This window comes from Antechinus flavipes, chromosome 1 (genome assembly GCF_016432865.1).
Source record: "Antechinus flavipes isolate AdamAnt ecotype Samford, QLD, Australia chromosome 1, AdamAnt_v2, whole genome shotgun sequence".
NCBI lineage: Eukaryota > Metazoa > Chordata > Mammalia > Dasyuromorphia > Dasyuridae > Antechinus > Antechinus flavipes.
Window position 1 is genome coordinate 309,955,343 of NC_067398.1, and position 20,414 is coordinate 309,975,756.

A 20,414-nucleotide genomic window follows, 5' to 3' on the forward strand; every position below is an offset into this window, starting at 1 on the left:
TTAAAAAATTTCCATGGATCTTTGTCATACTGTCTGAAATTCCTCCAATTAGAGATTTATTTGGGTTAATAAGTATTTGCTTTTAAAAATACAAGTGTGTTTAGGAGGTTTAAGGAGCTACTGAGTACTTGTACCTTAGTCTAATTAGATTTTTTTTTTTTCTTAACAGCTGCACTAAGTGCTTAAGAGTTTTTGGTGATGGTGAGAGAATAAACTGATTTTGGAGTGTTGAATACTACCTTGGAGGAATCTGAATTGGCTAGATCTGCCCTGTCCTGTTCTCCAAAGCAAAGGATCTATTGTGGGGAACTTTAGGGACAGCACAAAGAGATAGGACAGAACTGAAGAAAGGAAAGTGGGGAGATTATTTGAAAGTAAAGTTAACATTTCACATTTCTGCTCCAGGAGTAGATCTATGCAATTTCCTTGATCCTAGATATAAATATGGAAGGTACTTTAGAGACTGTCTCTCCCAACGTGGTAAAAACATATGTAACTCAAATATAGGCATATGTATTTATACAATTATCTTGATGCACAAAAAAAATCTGATCAAAAAGGAAGAAAAATGAGAAAGAAAATAAAATTCAAGCAAACAATAACAAATACATAGAATTTTCATATGTTGTGATTCATACTCAGTTCCCACAGTTCTGTCTCTGGGTGTAAACGGCTCTCATTATCATAAGATCATTGGAACTTGGCCCATACTTTCGAAACCATTCAGGGATATAGGAAGACTTCCATAATTTGTCCATATCATTTTGAATGATATTTGAGAGAACTATGGACTCTTGGATAACCCTTCCATACCTATTTCCAGTTAACTTGAAAGAATTAGGCAGTCATTAGCACTTAGTGCAGTGCCCTGAACAGTGTAGGTGGTCAGTGAATATTTGTTGATGAGATGTTGCTGATTACTGGGTCCAAAGGCATGAGTAAGAGCCTAGGTTCCTTGTTAAGAGGCAATGTGGTATAGTGGAATGATCTCTAGATTTGCAGGGAATAGAGATCTAGATTCAAATTCCACCTTCCAGCTCTGTGTAAGTTTTTAAAGTCCCATTTTCTTCATGTACAGAATGCAGTTGAGAATATATTACCTACAATCCAGGTATTGTTTCAAACTTTAAAAGTTCCTAGGTAAGCCTAGATTTGATCCTGGAGACCCTGATCCAAAAGAAAGGGGATCGAGCTTTTATCATATTCCCTGGCTTTTAAAATTCACTGAGGAGTTATTAGGAACATTTCTTTGTCTCTCCTATTCCCAAAAAGGCATTAATAGAATCCATTCTAAAAGAGGTACACACGATGTACAAAGCAGATAACCAACAGAGCAGCTTTTTATTTTTTCCACCATATAATGCTTAAAACATCTTATTTATATCTTTTGTTTTTACCTCATTTAGATTTCCCCATGTACCTCTTTAGCTTCTCCTAAAAACCAATTTCTTATGACAATTTTTTTTTCAAAGAAGAGAAAAAAAAAGAGCAAATCCTTTTAACACATTTAAAAAATCTGACGTTATATGCATTATTCCACACCTGTAAATACCAGCCTATTCAAAGGAATGGGAATAAAAGTGGGAGTGTCTACTCATGTCTTCTTTGTGATCATATTTGTTCTCTATAATTTTGTTATATTGTTTTGGAGGCTGTAAGTTTCCACTTTTTGGGTAGTTATTGATTGCATATATTATTTTCCTGGATCTGTTTATTTTATTTTGCATCAGTTCATTTCATCATTTATTGCATCAGTTCTTATCATGCTAAATCTGTTTTTGTCACGTTTTTCATTTCTTACAGCACAGTAATAATATTCTATTATAATAATGTACCATAATATTGGTTGGTCATTCACCCACTTTTTTGATACTACAGTAAGTGCTTCTGTCAATATTTTGATAACTATAGAAATTTTTCTTTTTGTCAGTCAATACCTTGGGTATGTGTGTTTATTTGTAAGCTATACTTTAATTATAATTAATTTTGTTATTTTAATTTTTTACTTATATAATATTTGTAGAACCAGGACTAGGTGTATATATATGTTTACATATATTTGTATGTGTATACACACACATACACCCCTAACATTGATGCTATAATATTAAATAAAATCATAAATAAAATAATGATTAAATATTAAGATTTACATAACCCTCTCATAGTAACTATTCCCTGTTAGAATCCTAGTGTTAACTCAATGGAATTATTACAATGCTAATGTCACACATTAGAGCAAATCTTTACAAGCTGTTAAGTTACTAATATTGATAGAAACAGTGCTTAAGTTAACACCTTTGAGAGTTCACACATTAGTTCACACATTAGTTCACAAGTTTGGGAGATTTCAGGGTTCAGTATGAGATATCCAAATTCACACCTCCCATAATCCCACTCTCAGAGGAGGAGTCAACCTTTGAATTTACACCTCTAAAAGAGCATTAAAAGAGCTTCAATCAGTCAGTCAGTCAGTGGAAAAGATTGAGAAGGGAGCGTCAGTTGGAGATTGAGAAGCCACGAGTCGGATTTGAGCTAGGGGCAGAAGCTGAAAGAGCTAAAAAACAAGCTGCGAGAACTCTTGGAGCCAAGGAGGGAGCGAGGCCTCTAAGAAAGCTGACCGGGCCCAAGGAAAGAGATGGGACTTGGAAGGAGAAAATAAACATTTGGATTTTATCAGCTGGCTGCATTTGAGGTGATTATTATTTGGAACGGAAACTAAGGCTGCCTCCAGAAAACCTCCCCAAGAAACCTGCCCACAGAGAACCATCATATATTATAAAAAAGAAGAGAACACCACAATTCCCATATTCTGTTACTCCACTAGGGGTCCTTAGAAGCCCTTGAGTCCAATTTTTTCATTTTATAAATAAATAGCTGAGGCTGAAATTGAGTGTGACTTAGTTGGAGATGAGCCATCATTAAGTGTTTGAGACAGGACTGAGACTCAGATCTTCCTGGGTCCAAATGTGACATTTTATCCAGTGTCTTCTCTTAGATGCTTTGGAGGCATTCCAGTCCTTCAGATTAGGGAGTTTCCCCTGATATATCCTCACTGCTTTCAAGTGCTTACTTTACAGGATTGCTGTGAGAATCAAATGAGATCATGTTTATAAAATGCTTTGTAAACTTTAATGTGTTCCATAAATGTCATTGGTATAGATATATGTTGGAATCTTTTAGCCCTCTGGGATTTAGGAGTGTAGAAACACATCAGAATTTCTCTATAGTCACTTCCTTATTGGGACTCTGGAATCCTTTAATTATCAAATGGGGGGGCCTTTAGACATAAACTGGATTGTAGACAGCATCATTTATTTCTATTGTTACAAAAAGAAAACATAGTCCTAAAAGTCTTTAGCAGAAATACTCTAGGATGTTACAGTTTGAGCATGTCACTCTGTCATGCACTAAATTTTTTTATGTTTTAGTTGCTAGGCTGGTATTTCAGTTATTGTTGAATCTTAGGGATAATTTTTTTGGATGAACTATGACCTTTAAGGATTTTCCCAAACTGTTACCAGATTAAGAAGCTGAAGGTTTTATCTTATAAATGCACAGTTTTTTACATGTTATCTCTCTTCTCTCTCCCCCCTTAAAATGTGACTTTTTTGAGGACATAGTGTATTTTTGTTTTTCTTAGTATCTCTAGCACTTAGGACTATGCCTGGCACAGGCTAAGTGCCTAATAAATGCTTGTTGACTTGACTTGTTACTTCTTGCCATAAATCTGTCACAAAGAAACCATTTAATGTTCTGTCAGTCTTCTAAATGCTTTTAAGTCATGAAGAACAGAGATTTGGATTGCCTAGTTCTTTGGTATCCTTTTCCCTTGCTATATACCTGACAAACACTTCCTTTTCTGGTCAGGTGCCCTTGACAATGTCTTTGATGGTCACATGTGAGTCATTATTAGTATGGGACAGCCTATTTATACTTACCATGTATCTTTCTTATTGTCCTTTGGGTTTCTTGCAAATGAGATTCTTATGAGTTCGTGATGTTTCATGATTCATAACTAGACAGCATCACTTCAGCGATATTAGAGTGGAAAAGATGAGCTTTTCTTCCATTGAATAGACTGGGATAATGGATTAGCCTGATCGTTTCTTATATTTAGTTTTGGGTCCAGATCATTTTTTATCTCTAGCATTTATTTCTATTTTTTTTTTGCCTTCTTCTCTTCCCCCTTTACTGTTTCTTACCTCTTCCCCTCACCCCAATATTTAATAGTAATATTCTTTAGAGATGGAGAACTAGCCTAAGACTCAGGAATACCTTGTTTTGTTTTAAGTCCTTTTACACATATTGACTATGTCACTTACTATGGGTAAGTCATTTATTCACTCAGTACTCTAAATCAGTGGTGTTTTTTGAGGGGCTGGGTACCATTCATAATCATTTCTGTCCTTTTGAAATTTTCCCCTTTTTGTTGCAGTTTGACTAAAATATTAATTTCACACCCTCTCTGAACCTTCCCAGCCCATGAACTATAGCTCTGGTACTTTGAGAGTATCTGAGATCAAAAGTCTTTCCTTCCTCCCTCCTTCCTTCTCTTCCTCCCTCTCTTCCTTTCTCCCTTCTCCCTTCCCTTTTCCCTTCCTCCCTCCCTCCCTCCCTTTTCCCTGCCTCCCTCCCTTCTTCCCTTACTTCCTTCCTTCTTCCCTCCTTTCCTTTCCTTCCTCTTCCCCTTCCCCTTCCTCTTCCCTTTCCCCTTCTCTTCCCTTTCCCCTTCCTCTTTCCTCTTCCTCTTCCCCTTCCCCTTCCCTTTCCTTTCCCCTCTCCTCTCCTTTCCTTCCCTTTCCTTCCCCTCTCCTCTCCTTTCCTTTCTCCTCTCCTCTCCTTTCCCCTCTCCTCTCCTTCCCCCTCTCCTCTCCTTTCCTTCCCCCTCTCCTCTCCTTTCCTTCCCCCTCTCCTCTCCTTTCCTTCCCTCTCTCCTTCCCCCTCTCCTCTCCTTTCCTTTTTCTTCCCTTTCCTCTTTCCCCTCCCTTTCCCCCTTTCCTTTCCTCTTCTCCCTTTCCTCTTTCCTCTTTCCTTTTCCCTTCCCCTTCTCCTTCCCCTATGCTCTTTCCCCTTTCCTCTTTCCTCTTTCCTTTCTTAATTCCTTCGTTTCTTTTTTTCGGTTACAAAGGAGATTACATTCAAAGATGCTATTACCTAAAGGTCTCTCATGTCATCATATGATGGTAGAAATTGGGAATTTAAGAGTTGGATTCTATTTGTGTCATCTAATCCCTAATCTGTCACTAACTATATGATTTTGCTATGTGACTTTGACTTCCTGGGTCTGATTTTATTCTCTTTAAAATGAAGACATTGGACTGGTTGTCTTAAAGATTCTTTTCGACTGAACATTTTATGATTTTAAAAATAGATTTCAAGTTTTCATTTGATTTTTCCTTAGTTTTGTGAGGTAGTAACTATGGGAATTGTCTCCATTTTGTAGATGAGGAAATTGAGGTTCAAAGAGTTTAAGGGATTTATTTAGCTAGTAAATAACTGGAATAGAATTCAAATTTAGATCTATGGTGACTTTCAATATAGTATTCTTTCCACTATTTCATGTACTTCTTAAGCTCATAGCTAATAGCCAGCTCTCTTCATAATTATAAATTAATATTTACTGTTTTTCATTAATTTTATAAATTAATTTTTTTTTACTAGTTATAAGCCATATCCTTGTAATTAATAGTTATATGACCTTGTTCATGTCTCTCAGTCTACCTGAATCTCAGTTTTCTGAGCATAGGGTAAAACTTGTGGAAAGGATGGAAGTAGGACAGTGTAGTATTCTGTATGAAAAGCAGCACTGAGCATTTCTGAAATTTTCCAAACTGATTATAGCTTCTTTCTATTGATGTGTATTTCTTACTGTGGGTCTTTAGGGAAACATCATGACCTGTCTGCCTGGAATTAGTTGTACCAGCTACCTCATTTTTCTGCATTTACTGCCCTGCTCTTTTGTTTCGGATTGTACCGTATTGCAAAATTGCAAATCACTCTTAAATTCCTCTCTATGGGCTAACATTATGCCCCCTGCCCTGATCCAAACCTAGTTATTTCAAGAGATTTGCAAGTTTATAAATGAACAGATATGCTTCCTATAAAATCTATAATTAGTATACTGGCATATGTATGCTGGTTGTTATTTAGTTATTTTCAGTCATGTGTGATTCTTCATGAGGGTTTTGTTGGCAAAGATCCTAGAATGGTTTTGCCTTTTCCTTCTCTAGCTCATTTAAAAGATGAGGAAACTGAGGCAAACAGGGTTAAGTGACTTGTCCAAGGTTATACAAACTAGTAAGTATCTGAGGTTAGATTTGAACTCAGGTCTTCTTGTCTTCAGATTCTGTGATTTGTCCACTCTGCCACTTAGCTGCTGTATATATGTTACTGTTTTTCAAATGTGTGTTGATACTATGATGATATGGATGCTAGGAATTTGTCATTCTATGTTCAAATCTGGCCTCAGACACTTACTAGTTGTGTGACCCTGGAGAAGTCACTTAATGCTGTTTGCCTCAGTTTCTCATCTGTAAAATGTATTGGAGAAGGAAATGGCAAACCACTGCAGTGTCTTTGCCAAGAAAATCCCAAATGGAGTCAGGAAGAGTTGGACATGATTGAAAAATGAACAACAAAGCTATTGTGATGAACAAAATGCAAATTCTTTTTAAAAATATTATTGAATTCATAGTAGTTTCTACCATGTATTTCCTCAAATAATGTCTATTGAAGGAGGCAAGTTGTTAACGATGAAATAAGTTTTGGTTCTTAAGTCTTAAGGCTGGGCTTTCAAATCCTACCTCTTCTTTCTGCCTATGTGACTTTGGGCAAATTCCTTTTTAGCCTCATTGCCTCAGTTTCCTTATGTATAAATAGGGATTAGACTTTGAGGTTTCTTCTGCAACCTTTTATCCTGTAAATGGTATAATTACTATAATGTGAGGATCCAAGAAATGCTTTAATTTTTAATTTATTATTATTATTTTTTGCTTTAATTTTTTAAAAAAGGGCTTTTATACTTGAAAAGACTGGGGACCACTTTCCTTTATCATGACTCTTATATCTCCTCTATGGATCCAGCTGCAACTATCTCAACAGACTGTTTCCTGTTTCCTGTAACAATCTCAGCTGGAACTTGATCTTGGCAGTTGTTGATATGAAAGTGTAAATGTGATAGGGAAGCTACTGTCCTCACAGGCATTCTGGAGATAATAGCTGCTGACACTCATTCCACCCTATTTTCAGGAGTACATTTATTTCTGATGTTCTCAGAGCAATTTGAGGACATTAATAAGTTAGGGATAACTATTTTCCTCAATCATAGAAGAGTTCAAGACTCCCTTTTCTCCTTTAAACTGTCAGGAAAGCTGAGATTTAACTACAAATTCATCTCCATTCAGTAAATATTTGTTAAATGCCTACTGTATATCAAGCACTGTGCCAGGGTTATGAAAATGAAACCCCTAAGGAGTTTATGTTCTACTAGGATAAAGCATACCATATATGTTGATTATATGTGTGTGTGTGTGTATGTGTGTGTGTGTGTGTATATATATATATATATATATATATATATATATATATATATATATATATATATATATATATATAGCTTTGTAAGCTATATACAAAGTAAATATAAATTTAATTTGAGGGACAAGGGAAGAGCAGATGAAAAGGAGGAAGAAGGGAAAAGTACAGATGTCCTTTGCTATTTGCCTTCTTGGTCAGGGGAGTAATATGGTTCAGATATGTGCTTTGGGCCCAAGGTTCCTTCCTAATGCTTAAAAAACTGGATCTTGCTCTGATTAGGGAATCCTTAAATTTTTGCTGAATTGGGGCACTTGGCTGTTTAAAGTTTAAATTGTATAATTATTTTTGACTTCTTTCTATTCAATAATGACTGTTGATTTTGAGAATTCTGTTATTTTTACTTTTAATTACATTTAATAAAATAATACAATGTTTTTCCCCCTCTCATAGGGCATTAAAATCATGTGGACAAGGTGGTACTGCTCATGTAAAGTTAGTTGTGGAATGGGACAAAGAAACAAAAGATTAGTGAGTATTGTTTTACTTGGCAATTATGACATCATTGTTTTAGTTTTCCTCCTTTTTCAACTCTGACCCTTGAAAGATTTGCTTTGGATAGACAGCGGAAGACTTCCTTTCCCCTTGTTGTTGTTGTTCAGTTGTTTTTCAGTTGTGTCCAACTTTCCATGACCCCATTTGGGGTTTTCTTGGCAAACATGTTAGAGTGGTTTGCCATTTTCTTTTCCACGTCATTTTACTGATGAGGAACTAAGGCAAACAAGATTAAGTTGTCCGATGTCATACAGCTAGCATCTGAAACCAGATTTGAACTCAGAAAGGTTAGTCTCTGGACTCCAAGTCTGAGACTCTATCCATTATGGTGCCATCTAGCAGCCACTCCTTTTTCCTCCCCTGATGTAAATACTTGAGAGTCTTACATTCTATTTGATTCATCTTCCCAGCCTTTTGGCTTTGCTTCAATTTTCCAAGCCCCTCATAACTTGTTTCATTTGTTTCATTGCTAACGAAGTAAGGACCATGAATTCAATTTCTATGTGTCAGATGGCTTTATTGTATTCTCCCTTCCTTCTTCTTAACCCCCCCCCCCCATCAGCTATTTATTTTTCAAATGAAACATTTTATTAGTGGCAAAAGTACAGTAAATTTAGAATGAAGTGCTTTGATTAATTTCCACTACTCAAAAAAAATTCCAAATGCATTTTTTACTGAAAAGAGTGAAATTTGGAATTAAGAATACCTTAATTCAAATCTCACTTCTTACTCTATTTGTGTGACTATGGACAAATCCCTTAACTTTCTGAGCCTCACTTTTTTAGCTGCAAACTGGACATAGCAATCATCATAATATTTAAGTTCACAAGGTCATTGTGAGCTCAAGTGAAATAGTATATTTGAAGTACTTTGTAAATTTTAAAGCTATGATACTAAGTTAAATTATGATACTAAGTGTAGTACTTTTCAGTTTTGTTTTTTGTTGTTTCATGAGTTGCTATGGCCAAAGAATTCAGATATTTTTTTTTTTTTCCTGAGGCAATTGAGATTAAGTGACTTGCCCAGCTAGGGCATAGAGCTAGGAAGTGTTAAGTGTCTGAAACCAGATTTGAACTCAGGTCCTCCTGACTTCAGGGCTGGTGCTCTATCCACTGTCCCACCTAGCTATCCCAATAGCCACCTCTTAGTGATATTCTTTTATTTACTTAGCTGCATGGATCTTGGAAAATAGACTTGAGACCTTCTAGCATGGTAGAAACTACCAGAAACCATGGTCCATTGGCACAGTCTATGTGAAAGAAACATTTATGTGGAAGGGAGGCAAGTCATTTGGCAAAGTCTGAATATTTGCTCTTTCTAATATCCCTATGATGTCAGGAGAAAAACAAGGAAGGCTTCTAGCATTTTTGGTGGAGCCTCTATGGCACAATTATAGAAGGAACTGCCAAGAATTGGTGCTGCCAAGAATTGACCCATATAAACCTGGATGGGTCGCAACATGCATTGTAGGAGTCAATATGTTGCTTTGAGGTGTATTTTTTCAAAATCGTATTTAGTTTGTTTCTAGTATTTTTAGATTTCAGTCTTTTGAACTCATTAACAGCCCCATGAACCTATGCTGTTGGAAAGTGCTAATGCTAATGTGTTCTTGGTTTGCCTTTGTCTTTAGTAACCCCCTTCTTTCCTTTTTGTAGCTTGTTCGTAAATACAGAAGATGAATATGTTCCTGATGCAGAAAGTGTCCGTCTGCAGAGGGAACATCACCACCAGCCTCAGACTTGCACTTTATCACAGTGTTTCCAATTGTACACCAAAGAGGAACAGGTGAGTGAAAATAGAATTGGTAATTTTGTAGCTTAAGAAAATGGACAATTGATAATTGGAAAACAAATGGGCCTAATGATTAGCATCTCCATAGCTTGTGGAATGGTTTAATGTCTTATTACACGATATTTGATAGGAATTCTGTTCAGTTAACTCATCTTGATGTTAGACAAAACATATCATTCTTAGCACACTGCCTGGAGCAAATTAAGTGCTCTATGAGTGCTTGTTGTTGACTTTTGTTTGACAATTTTCTGAGCCACAGTTTCCAAATCTGGAAAACAAATAGAGAAGATGGTGGTGGTTTTGGAAAGGTTGAATTAAATGTCTAAGGTTCCTTTTAGTTCTAAATCCTAATCTTCTTTTTTTTAAGACTTTAAGATTATTAATACAAATATCAGTAAAAATTTGATTAATTAGATGGTTATTTTTTGTAGGGTTTTTAACCTTTTTTGTTTTATAGAATTCTTTGGAAAATCCTCCTCAAAGTAACTTTTTCTTTTAAAAAAAATCACAAATGAAGAAAATCTTAAATTTCAGTAAGAGATTAGTAATAAAAAAAATTTCCCTCATTCAAGTTCACAGACCTCCTGAAGTCACAGGCTAGAGAAGCAAAGAAACACTGGTTGAGAGAATGATGTCTTTAATGTTCTTCTCTAAAATTCTCTTGTTGGGGTTTCCTTGGGGTCTCTGGAGGTAGCCTTCCTTTCAGTTCAATAATCACCCCAAATGCAGCCAGGGATTAAGCTCCAAATCCTTTATTGTCTCTTTCCAAGTCTTGTCTCCTTTCCTGGGGCCTGGTTAGTTTTCTGAAGAGGCTCACTTGAAACTATTACACATAAATCCATCAGCTTGGGAGGTATTACACATAAAATAAATTACATAAGCACATAGTAACACAGGCTAATAGTGATGAAACAAATAACATGAATCAACATGAGGATTTATACATGTCCATAAGTCCTAGAAATAGTCCAGAAGGAATCTATTGTCTATTAGTTCATGTGCCAGGAATCCAATAATTCCTGCAAGTTTTGAAGTCCTGCAATAATCTCATTAACAATTTTTCATCTCAAGGAATCCAATGATTCCTGCTGGTTTTCAAGTCCTGCAACAGTCTCATTATCAGCCATGCTCTTTCAGTGTCAGATGTTTTGTTAGGTCTTCTTTGTTTCGAGGTTTTTTTCTTTTTTTCTGTCTCTCTCCAAGTGCTCATTGGCACCCATCTGATTCCTTCTCCATTTGTAGAGATATAAGCAGAACCTTTTCTCCCAAGGAGTTAACCTATCTAGTCCCTTCTAAATTTCTTCTCATCACCTGGTAATTACATTGGAGCTGCTCACACTGGAAACTGTCCTGTTGGGTTAAAAAGCCTGTATTCTCCCCAATTGTAATCCCTTTCTGCTATCTGATTGCTTTTCTGCTGTTTGATCATATAATCCCTTTCTGCCATCTGATTGCTTTTTGGCTGATAGATCATAACAGAGTCCTGAACTTCTAAAGGTGTAACCTCAGCTGCCATCATGCCCCACCTATCTTTTGATTGATATCTTGAAGCTAGGCCCTGCCTCTCATTTCCCTGGATCAATCTACATTCTGAGGCCCAGTGGAAGCCCTTGTGGCATTTTGGACATAGGATTTTAGGTCTTCTCTCAGCCTGTCTTCTCACTCTATCTCTATGCCTACAGTAGGCTTTCAGATATCCTATTTTTCCACACTGAAAACATCGACAACTCTTTCTAAAAGTCCCTTGCCAAGAGGGACCCTGTCTTCCTACGTTCATCATAGTCTGGGTATAATAAGCATTTGTGCCCACTGTGTCTTATGATCTCCTCTAAAGGAGCATCTTTGTGTATTCCCCATATAATTCTTCTGCAAATGTCATTAGCATTTTCCTTAGTCAGATGTCATTATTTCTGTAGCTGCATTTTCTTCATTGGTTCTTGTGACAGCTGTTTGTAGATGTCCCACAAAATCCGCAAAGGGGTCGTTGGGACCTTGCGTTATTTTTGTGAAGGCTTCCCCTCAATCTTTCCCTAGGAGGGAACTCCAAGCTTTTATAACAGCAGTAGCAATTACTCATATGCTCCTATGGGGTAATTAATCTGTGCTGAATTCAATGCATACTGACCTTCACCTGCTAGTTGGTCAAAGATGATTTGTACATTAACTCCAGTTTGCTTATTGTGTTGGGCTTGAATCCTACATAATTCATGATACTCCAAAAGCCACAATAAGTTTTGTCCATGTTCGGGGGCAGCTAGGTGGCGCAGTGGATAGAGCACCAGCCCTGAAGTCAGGAGGACCCGAGTTCAAATCTGGTCTCAGACACTGTCTAGCTGTGTGACCCTGGGCAAGTCACTTAACCCCAATTGCCTCAGCCAAAAAAAAAAAAAAAAAAAAAAGTTTTGTCCATGTTCTAAACATGTCCTTGCTATGGATTTCCAGTCACAAGGGGTTAAGATTTCATAAGCCAAACTCTCTAGTAAACATCTTAACATAAGATAATGTAGCCCCATAAAGAGTGTAATCCTTTTTCAAATCCTTAATTTTTTCCAAATCAAAAGGAGTGTATCTTCTCCTTTGTTGACCTGAAGAGTTAAGCTCTTCAATCATAGGGTATGCATTTATTAAATCAGATACATCCTGTCCTTCATTTTTTGCCTTAACCAGGGCTTTTTGTATTCTTGTCATAGGCTGCTTCATAGGTGGTGCTGATTCTGTTACTGCCTCTCCCCCTCCTCCTTCCACCCATGAAGGGTTGAGGGAGGAAGGTTATGATATGGGGAATGCCCATCAGAATTGTATTTAACTCCTTTCTTGTTTAATTCTTTATCCTTTTCACCTAGTTTATTTGGCTCCTCCCCTCCTGCTCTTTCTTCTTTTTCCTTATTCTATAACTTATGTAATTTCCTAAAGCTAGTTGTATTAAATTATATGTATTAAGTGTGTCTTTGGAAATTGAGTCAAATCCATTAGTACTGTAGAATTGACATAGTTGCTCTCCTACTAATTTCCACTCATCTGGATTCAATTCTTTTTCTATAGAGAACCAAGGAGATGTGTACTGTACAGTTTCTATAAGTTCAGTGATCTGCTCCCAAATTATAATTAATCCTTGGCTTTTCATAAGTCTGACAATGCTCTCTACACATTTTCCTTGAATTGGAAAAGAAGGCTGTTTTCTAAACATCTGTCCCATTTTAGATGAAGTACTACTTTAGCCCTTTAACAAAGTTTCCTTGTCTGTTTTTGTACTCACCCTAATTTCTGGGTCACAGATGAAGGTTCTTGGTCCCACGTTCTGGCATCATAATGTAATATTCTTCTCTAAAATGTATTGTTCTCTTGTTCGGGTTTCCTTGGGGTCTCTGGAGGCAGCTTTCCTTTCAGTTCAGTAATCACCCCAAGTTCAGCCAGAGAGTAAGGTCCAAATCCTTTATTGTCTCTTTCCAATTCTTGTCTCCTTTCCTGGGGCCCGGTTAGCTTTCTTAGAGGCCCATCTCTCTCATTGGTTTTAAGAGCTTAAGTCTTGCTGCCAGTCCTTTGTCTTCTCTGCTTCTGAATCTCCCTGACTGAATCCTGGTTGAGGCTCCTAGCTTATATATGGTCTCTTAAAGTTGTGAATCTTGTGGAATTATAGTAAATACTAAGTACATGTACTGAACTAGAGAACTGTTAAGCACCCTGTTAAATAGCCATTGTCTCTATCAATTCCACTGACTTAGCAATTTGTTTCAAGTTCTGGCCCATAACAGAGGTCTACATATTGGCTAATTTAATTTTATGGTAAATTAAAAATAATACCGAAATCTCCTTTTTATTTCAGGTCATGGTTTGAAAAGCTTTCTAAAATCCATTATTTCACTAATTGGCTATATTCCATCCTTATATTTCTACAATTCTTTGCTTTTGTCTACCAAATCAACTAACATACATTTAGTACCTCTTCTGTGCCAGCCACCATGCTGAAAGCTAGGCCATTTTTAAACTTTAAGACTTCAATAATCTCATATGTTGTGTAGAATTTGGAATTCCAAATTTTGGGATTATTACAATGATTTTTGCATTATTTTAACGTAAATAGTGACATGTAAGAGTTCAAACACTGACTTTTTTTTTCCTTCAGATTTGAGGGCTTGTGTTAGAATGGCTGTAATTGCATATAGTATCTTATTTTCACCCAAGATGATGGATTTTTTTTTTTTCTTGTGGGATATTTACTTTGGCTTTCACTCCAACCAGTTGATATTTCAGCTGTACATAGATGTGTGTTTTTGAAATGATGGCTGTGTCAGTAATTAATTGTTTCCTGTTTGATAAGATACGTTCTGTGTAATTTCTAAAACAATGATATTCCTTGGTATTCTCCATGTCCACTGCCTCTTGACTCCTTAAAGTATTCATGATGTGCAGACATGTAGTTCTTGTCATATTGAGCTTCTTTAATTTCTTAATACAAGATCACATTTTTTTTTTACAGGTGTCGTTGTCTTCCCCATTGCCCATTTTATAAAGTTAAGAATGTATTGATCTCATTTGGAGGATCACATCAAGTTCATTGTAGAGCATCTCTTTTTATATTTTGTGTTGAATGTTGGTATCTAAGCTAGAGTTTTCATGATGTCATATATTTAGATTTGCTATTCATGATCATGGAAAATTTTGGTACAGTGGAAGTAGCATTGTATTTGGAGTCAAAGAACATGGGTTTAAATCAGGTAGTGTGGTGTGGTGAATAGCATGCTGGAGTAAAAATCAGGAAGGTCTGGGTTCGTGACCTGTGTCACCAAGGCAGCTCATTTAACTGTTCATAATCTCAGTCTTCTTTTAAAATATTCTAGAGAGTTGGCTCAGTTCCTCTAACAGTTTATAAAATGAAGGTCAGTCATTTAAAAATCCTATAGTACAATAATATACTACTTATGCTTTCAGTTGTACATGCCTGAGGTATAAATTTAAACTTTGGCCATTATGTATCTAATTGATGTGAAGGAGAATCTTGGAGGCAGGTGAAATCTGTGCTTGAGTTCTGATTCTGCTATTCAGTCCTCATGGGAAGATGGATGTATCAGTTAACTTTTCTGAGCCTTGGTTTCCACATGCTTAAAATGCCATTACACAATGGCATGCCATGATAATATGTGTAAAACCTAATTTACATGGTATTTAAGGGGAAGTATATGATATCCCTTAAGGTACTGTATGGCTATAGCAGTCAAGTCCAATTTGGTGTGAACATTAGTGTCTTTCTTTCCTTAGTAAACCGTCAAACCTTTAAAAATTTTTTCATCCTGAGCCAAGGTTGCTTCAACTGGAAATCAATTTCTAGCATGATGTTATATCCTTTTCCAAGTGGATTATCTGTTGTTGAGCTCAGCAACAGATATTTTATGGAATGGTGTTTAGATTCATAGATTTAGATTTGGAAGGAGCCTTGCAGGCCAACCTTCTCATTTTAGAGTTGAGAAAACTCAAATTCAGAGACGGTTGAATGACTTGCCCAAGGTAGTCAGTACCAAAGCCAGTATTGTTTCCCCTCTATATCATTCCCGTTTCAATCCCCTTGCCTCCATGGATCAGAACTCTTTTGGTTATTCCTCCTCCATGCATGGTGTCCTCCTATTAGAATGTTAACTCTCTGAAATAAGGACTATCTTCTCTCTCTTTTTTATTGTATCCTAAATGTTGTACCTGTACCTAGATATTGCTCACACATAGTATATGCTTAATAAGTCTTGTTGATTGATCTATCTTATTCTGGTTCTAGGATATGCATTCTACTGTCACTAGAAGCTAATCATATGATTTTTCTGTATTTATTTTTATTTTTTCTAAAGAAAGAGTTTGACCTTTGAACATATTTCAGGAAACTCATGAACTTGTTTTGGAAAACAAATCTTTATTTTCACTAACTTTTGATTTCTTTGTTAATCATATTTATTTTATTTGTAAAAATTTAACAACCTTGTTCTGAGAAGACTTCCCATGATCTTTACTAGATTACTAAAGGTTCATGTCAGTAAAAAAGATGGACTCCCTTATGTCCAAAGTCTTTTTCTTTGTCCTATGGCATCATGTATCTTATCTTTATCTCTTTTTTACCAGAAGGATCCTGAATTAGAAAATTTCCTGGGAAGGAAAATTTATTTTCCTCTATATAAAATATTATTGAAAGATACAGCTTAACACAAGGATAAATTGGTCAAAAAATTTTAAAACAATCCTTTTTGCTATTAACCTAGCTCTGTAATCTTGTATAAACCTTTTCATTTCTTTGAGACTGAGTTTCTTCTATGACATGAGTGGGGTTGGATTAGATTTTTTAACACTCGACAATTCTCATTTATAGCTTGCTCCAGATGATGCTTGGCGTTGCCCACACTGTAAGCAGCTGCAGCAAGGGAGCATAACATTAAGCCTCTGGACCTTGCCTGATGTGCTTATTATACATCTGAAGAGATTTCGACAGGTAAGGACTTCCATGGGGTAGGAAGAACCCCAAAGACAAATTGTAAGTTTTTAATACTAGCTACTAAGTAAGTGACTTACTTAGTCACTGTAGGATAATGGTGCCCTCAGATGGTCCAGTTATGAATAACCCAGAATTCCACTTTTACTTTTCTTTTGTGTAACATCCCCTTATTACCCAAATTAATGTTGAGCATCCTCTCCCCTAGTTTACAAATTTAATTTCATGTTGCAGTGCTTTGTTTTGCAGTTCTTTAGTATCTATGTTCTTGATCATATTTCCATATGCTCAGCTTATGCTTTGGGGTTTGTGTGAAGTTAGTAGAGAGCAGAACCAGTAGAACCTAAATAATTGAGATCAGAACTGATGAAATATAAATAGTTTCAATTCAAAAGTATATCTGCTAGCTCTCATTTCTTCTATAAGTTCTTGGTAATAGCAGAGTAAAATTTGATGTTGATATACAACTTAATCATTCCAGTAAAATGGCCTCTTTTTGCCTTGCTTTTATATCTCCTGGACCTAGCACAGTGTTTGCACATAGTAGATCCTTAATGTTTTCCACATTTAAAACATTTCAGGAAAAGTATTTTTAAATAATAGAAGAACTTATGTTGGTATTACCTGGGAAATATACCAGCTGTAACTGGTATAGTTGTGACAAGAAGTGGCTCATTGAATGAAGACAGGGGAAGCATACATTTAGCATAGAGTTGCTTAATAAATATATTTTGAAATGAAGATGATGTAAGAGCAAGGAATAATAAGGACACATTTTTGGATGGTGATTAGGTGTCACTGAAATAGTACTTTTTATGACATAATATATAAATGGAATAGTACAACTGCAGGGGCATCATAAGCTAAGTAAACTTTTATAGGTTGGCTTGGAGAACCCAAATATAATTTAAAACATTTTTTAAATGGGAAGATTTCTTTTAGATTCCAAACAGTTGACTTATAAATAAACTCTTGGAACACAGCCTATTTGTTAAGAAGAAGTTGAGACCTATTTATATTTATATCTTTAGATCTTCTCTAATAGAAGGGAACAGAACTTGTGTGTATTCATTTCTCTTTGGGATGTGATTCTGTACTTAGAAATGAGATGGGGAAGCTACATGGTACAGAGCACATGAATTCAGATCTGGCTTCAGGCACTTAACTAGTTGTGTGACTCTGGGCAAGTCATTTAACTCTGATTGCCCCTCTTCTCCTCTTCCCACTTTTCACTCCCCTCAAAAAAAAGAAAAGGAAAAAAAAAAGAAGAAATGAGAGATTTCTAATCCATTGTGGTAAAGTGTAGATAATGCTGGACTGGAAGTTAGAACTAGACTTGGATTTGAATCTTGCCATAGTCACTTACTAACTCTGTAGTTCTGGGAAAGTCACTCATTTCTTCTAAGTTTCAGTTTCCGCAACCATAAGAGGGACACAATAATAACATCTACCTCACAAAGTTGAGGATCAAATGAAATTATGGGTGTAAAGTGCTTTGTAAACTTGAAGCCCTACATAAATACAAGGATCATAGATAAAGAGTGTCTTTGGAGGATAAATGGGTTCAGTTCTCACCTCTGCCATATATGGGCTATATGATTTATTGAATTTATGCCTCCTTTAAGTCTGGGTGGTATCCAGAGGTATGTAGGGCTCTATTCCATAATGGCTCCTAGGTTAATCATCTTTGTTCAGGGACAGTCTGTGCCATTGTTTCCCAACATTCTCAGGGCTTTGCTGCCTTGATTCTTTGCCTAAGGAACCCAAGTATCTCCTAGGGTTCTGTCTGCCACGTGCAGAAAACTTCTTTAGTGTTGTCTCTCCCAATTAGAGTGTGAACAGCTTGAGAGCAGGAACTTAGTGGCCCCAGCATTTATCACTGTACTTGACACATGGTAATAATTTTCTATTCTATAAGTGCAGAGCAGATGCCAGTCAGTCTTCATTGGTAGAGAGAGGTATTTCCTTCTCAGTTTCCTATATCAATGAAGTCACAGGTCTGGGCCAAAAAAAAAGAAAAATCATGCATTAGTTTTAAATTTTATTGATGTTTTGTTTAAATTTTCTCTCTGAGAGAGGAGTCATTGCTTATATCATTTTTCTTTTATTATTTTGTATCCCTCATCTTCCACTGAGCAAATTGAAGCAAAAAACAAAAAGTAAAGCCTTCAGTACATAGATATAATCCAGTCAAACAAATTTCCACATTGATTATGTTGAAGTATATTTTTTATTGCATTTTAAATTCTTTAAATTAAAATTAAAATTTTGACAGCCTGAGTGGCAAGTTTTGTATTCAATCTTTTGGATTTGTGGTTCCTCATTGCATTGATCAAGAGTTCTAAAGTCAAAGTTGTTTTCCTTTCTAATGTTGTTGTTATTGTAGAAATTGTTCTCTAGTTATGCTCACTTTGCTCTGTATTAATTCATAGAGGTTTTCACTGTTTCCTTTAAAACCATCTATTTCATCATTTCCCATAAGAGTAATATTCCATCACATTCATATATCACAATTACTTTAACTATTCCTCAGTAGAAGAAATACTCTTTTAGTTTCTAATTTTTGGTTACTACCAAAAAAGTTGGTGGTATCATTTTACACACAAGTCCTTTTCTTTTTAGTCTTTGTGAGTATAAACTTAGTTGAGATAAAGCTGGATCCAAGGGTATTTATAGGTTAGTAAGTTTCGAGGCATAGCTCCAAATTCCTTTCCAGAATAGCTGAACCAATTCATGGCTTTACCAACAGTGAATTGACTTACTTCTTTTCCTCCTATCATCATTTTCATCTTATTTATTATTATTATTGTCTCCATCTAGTTCAGTTTTGTACCAAGTAATCTCTCCTGAAATGTTCCAGGCAGATGGTCAACTAGCTTCAGCTGAAATATTTCCAGTGACAGGAAAACTCACTAGTTAAATCGAGCTCTGAATGTGCCTAATGTCCAAGAGATTTACTTCCTTCTTATTAGACAGTCTGAATGAAGGAGCAACTGTGTAACTGAACTATTTCTACATTTTCTTGCAATGTTTGTATCTTCCCTACTAAGTCATGCTTTGGACAGAGAGTAACTCTTGATCATGAACAGAAATGTCTTCTTTCTTTCAAAATGTTTTCTAGTAGAACACTTCTATTGGAAAGGGCTTTCTTTATAAGCTACATTTAAAGTGAAATAGCACTTGAAATTGGCAACAAAGTTTACTAAGCTTCTCTGTGTGTTAAGGTAATAAACACTAATGCCTTTGAAGAAAGATTTGGGGAATTGACAATAACAAAAAAAAGACTTCCATAATTTTGTTTTAGTGTGATTGTAAAGTATTTATATGCATATTAAGCAACATTAGGGAGATGAGTCCATTGGAGACAGCATGATTCATTGGAAAAGAGTTTGGAGTCAGTATTTGAATCCTGTGTTGGCTACTCACTGACTGGTGTAAAATTTGACAGGTCATTTTATATTTTGGGGACTCAGTTTCCTCATCTCTTAAGGGTAAGGGGATTTGACTAGATGGCCTCTAAAGTCCCTTTCAGTTCTAAATCTAGGATCCTGTGATCAAACTACTGGCTGGATTTATTAAATGAGAAAGGTAGTTGAGTAGGAACTAAGCAGGATTGTCTCTTTTATTTATTCTTGCTTTAAGTGGTCTCCATTGTCACAAGTTATGTTCTATTTGAAACAGGAGGGTGACAGGCGAATGAAGCTTCAGAACATGGTAAAATTTCCTCTAACTGGCCTGGATATGACACCTCATGTGGTCAAAAGAAGCCAGAGCAGCTGGAGCCTCCCATCCCATTGGTCACCATGGAGGCGCCCTTATGGATTAGGGAGAGATCCTGAGGACTACATCTATGATCTTTATGCTGTGTGTAATCACCATGGGACCATGCAAGGGGGTCATTATACAGGTAATCAAGCAAGTCTTCAATTTGAAAAGCTGCATTACTTTTCTGATGATCTCTCAGATTTTTATCTTGCTGGTAACAGAATTTCTTGGTGTTTTGTGGACCTTGCTTCCCCTGTCATCAATCAGGTGAAACTGAACATCTGTAGTGGCAATTCTCATC

At 36.1% G+C, this 20,414-nt stretch overlaps 1 protein-coding gene across 1 annotated transcript in view; it reads left to right on the forward strand.

Annotated features, from left to right (window-relative positions):
• Positions 1–20,414, forward strand: part of USP31 (ubiquitin specific peptidase 31) — a 140,651-nt gene that overhangs the window by 98,399 nt on the left and 21,838 nt on the right. The window contains exons 10-13 of the mRNA XM_051964828.1: positions 7,990–8,067; positions 9,747–9,876; positions 16,229–16,348; positions 20,030–20,255. Coding sequence (XP_051820788.1) covers positions 7,990–8,067; positions 9,747–9,876; positions 16,229–16,348; positions 20,030–20,255 — 554 coding nt within the window. The remainder of the gene's footprint in view (positions 1–7,989; positions 8,068–9,746; positions 9,877–16,228; positions 16,349–20,029; positions 20,256–20,414) is intronic.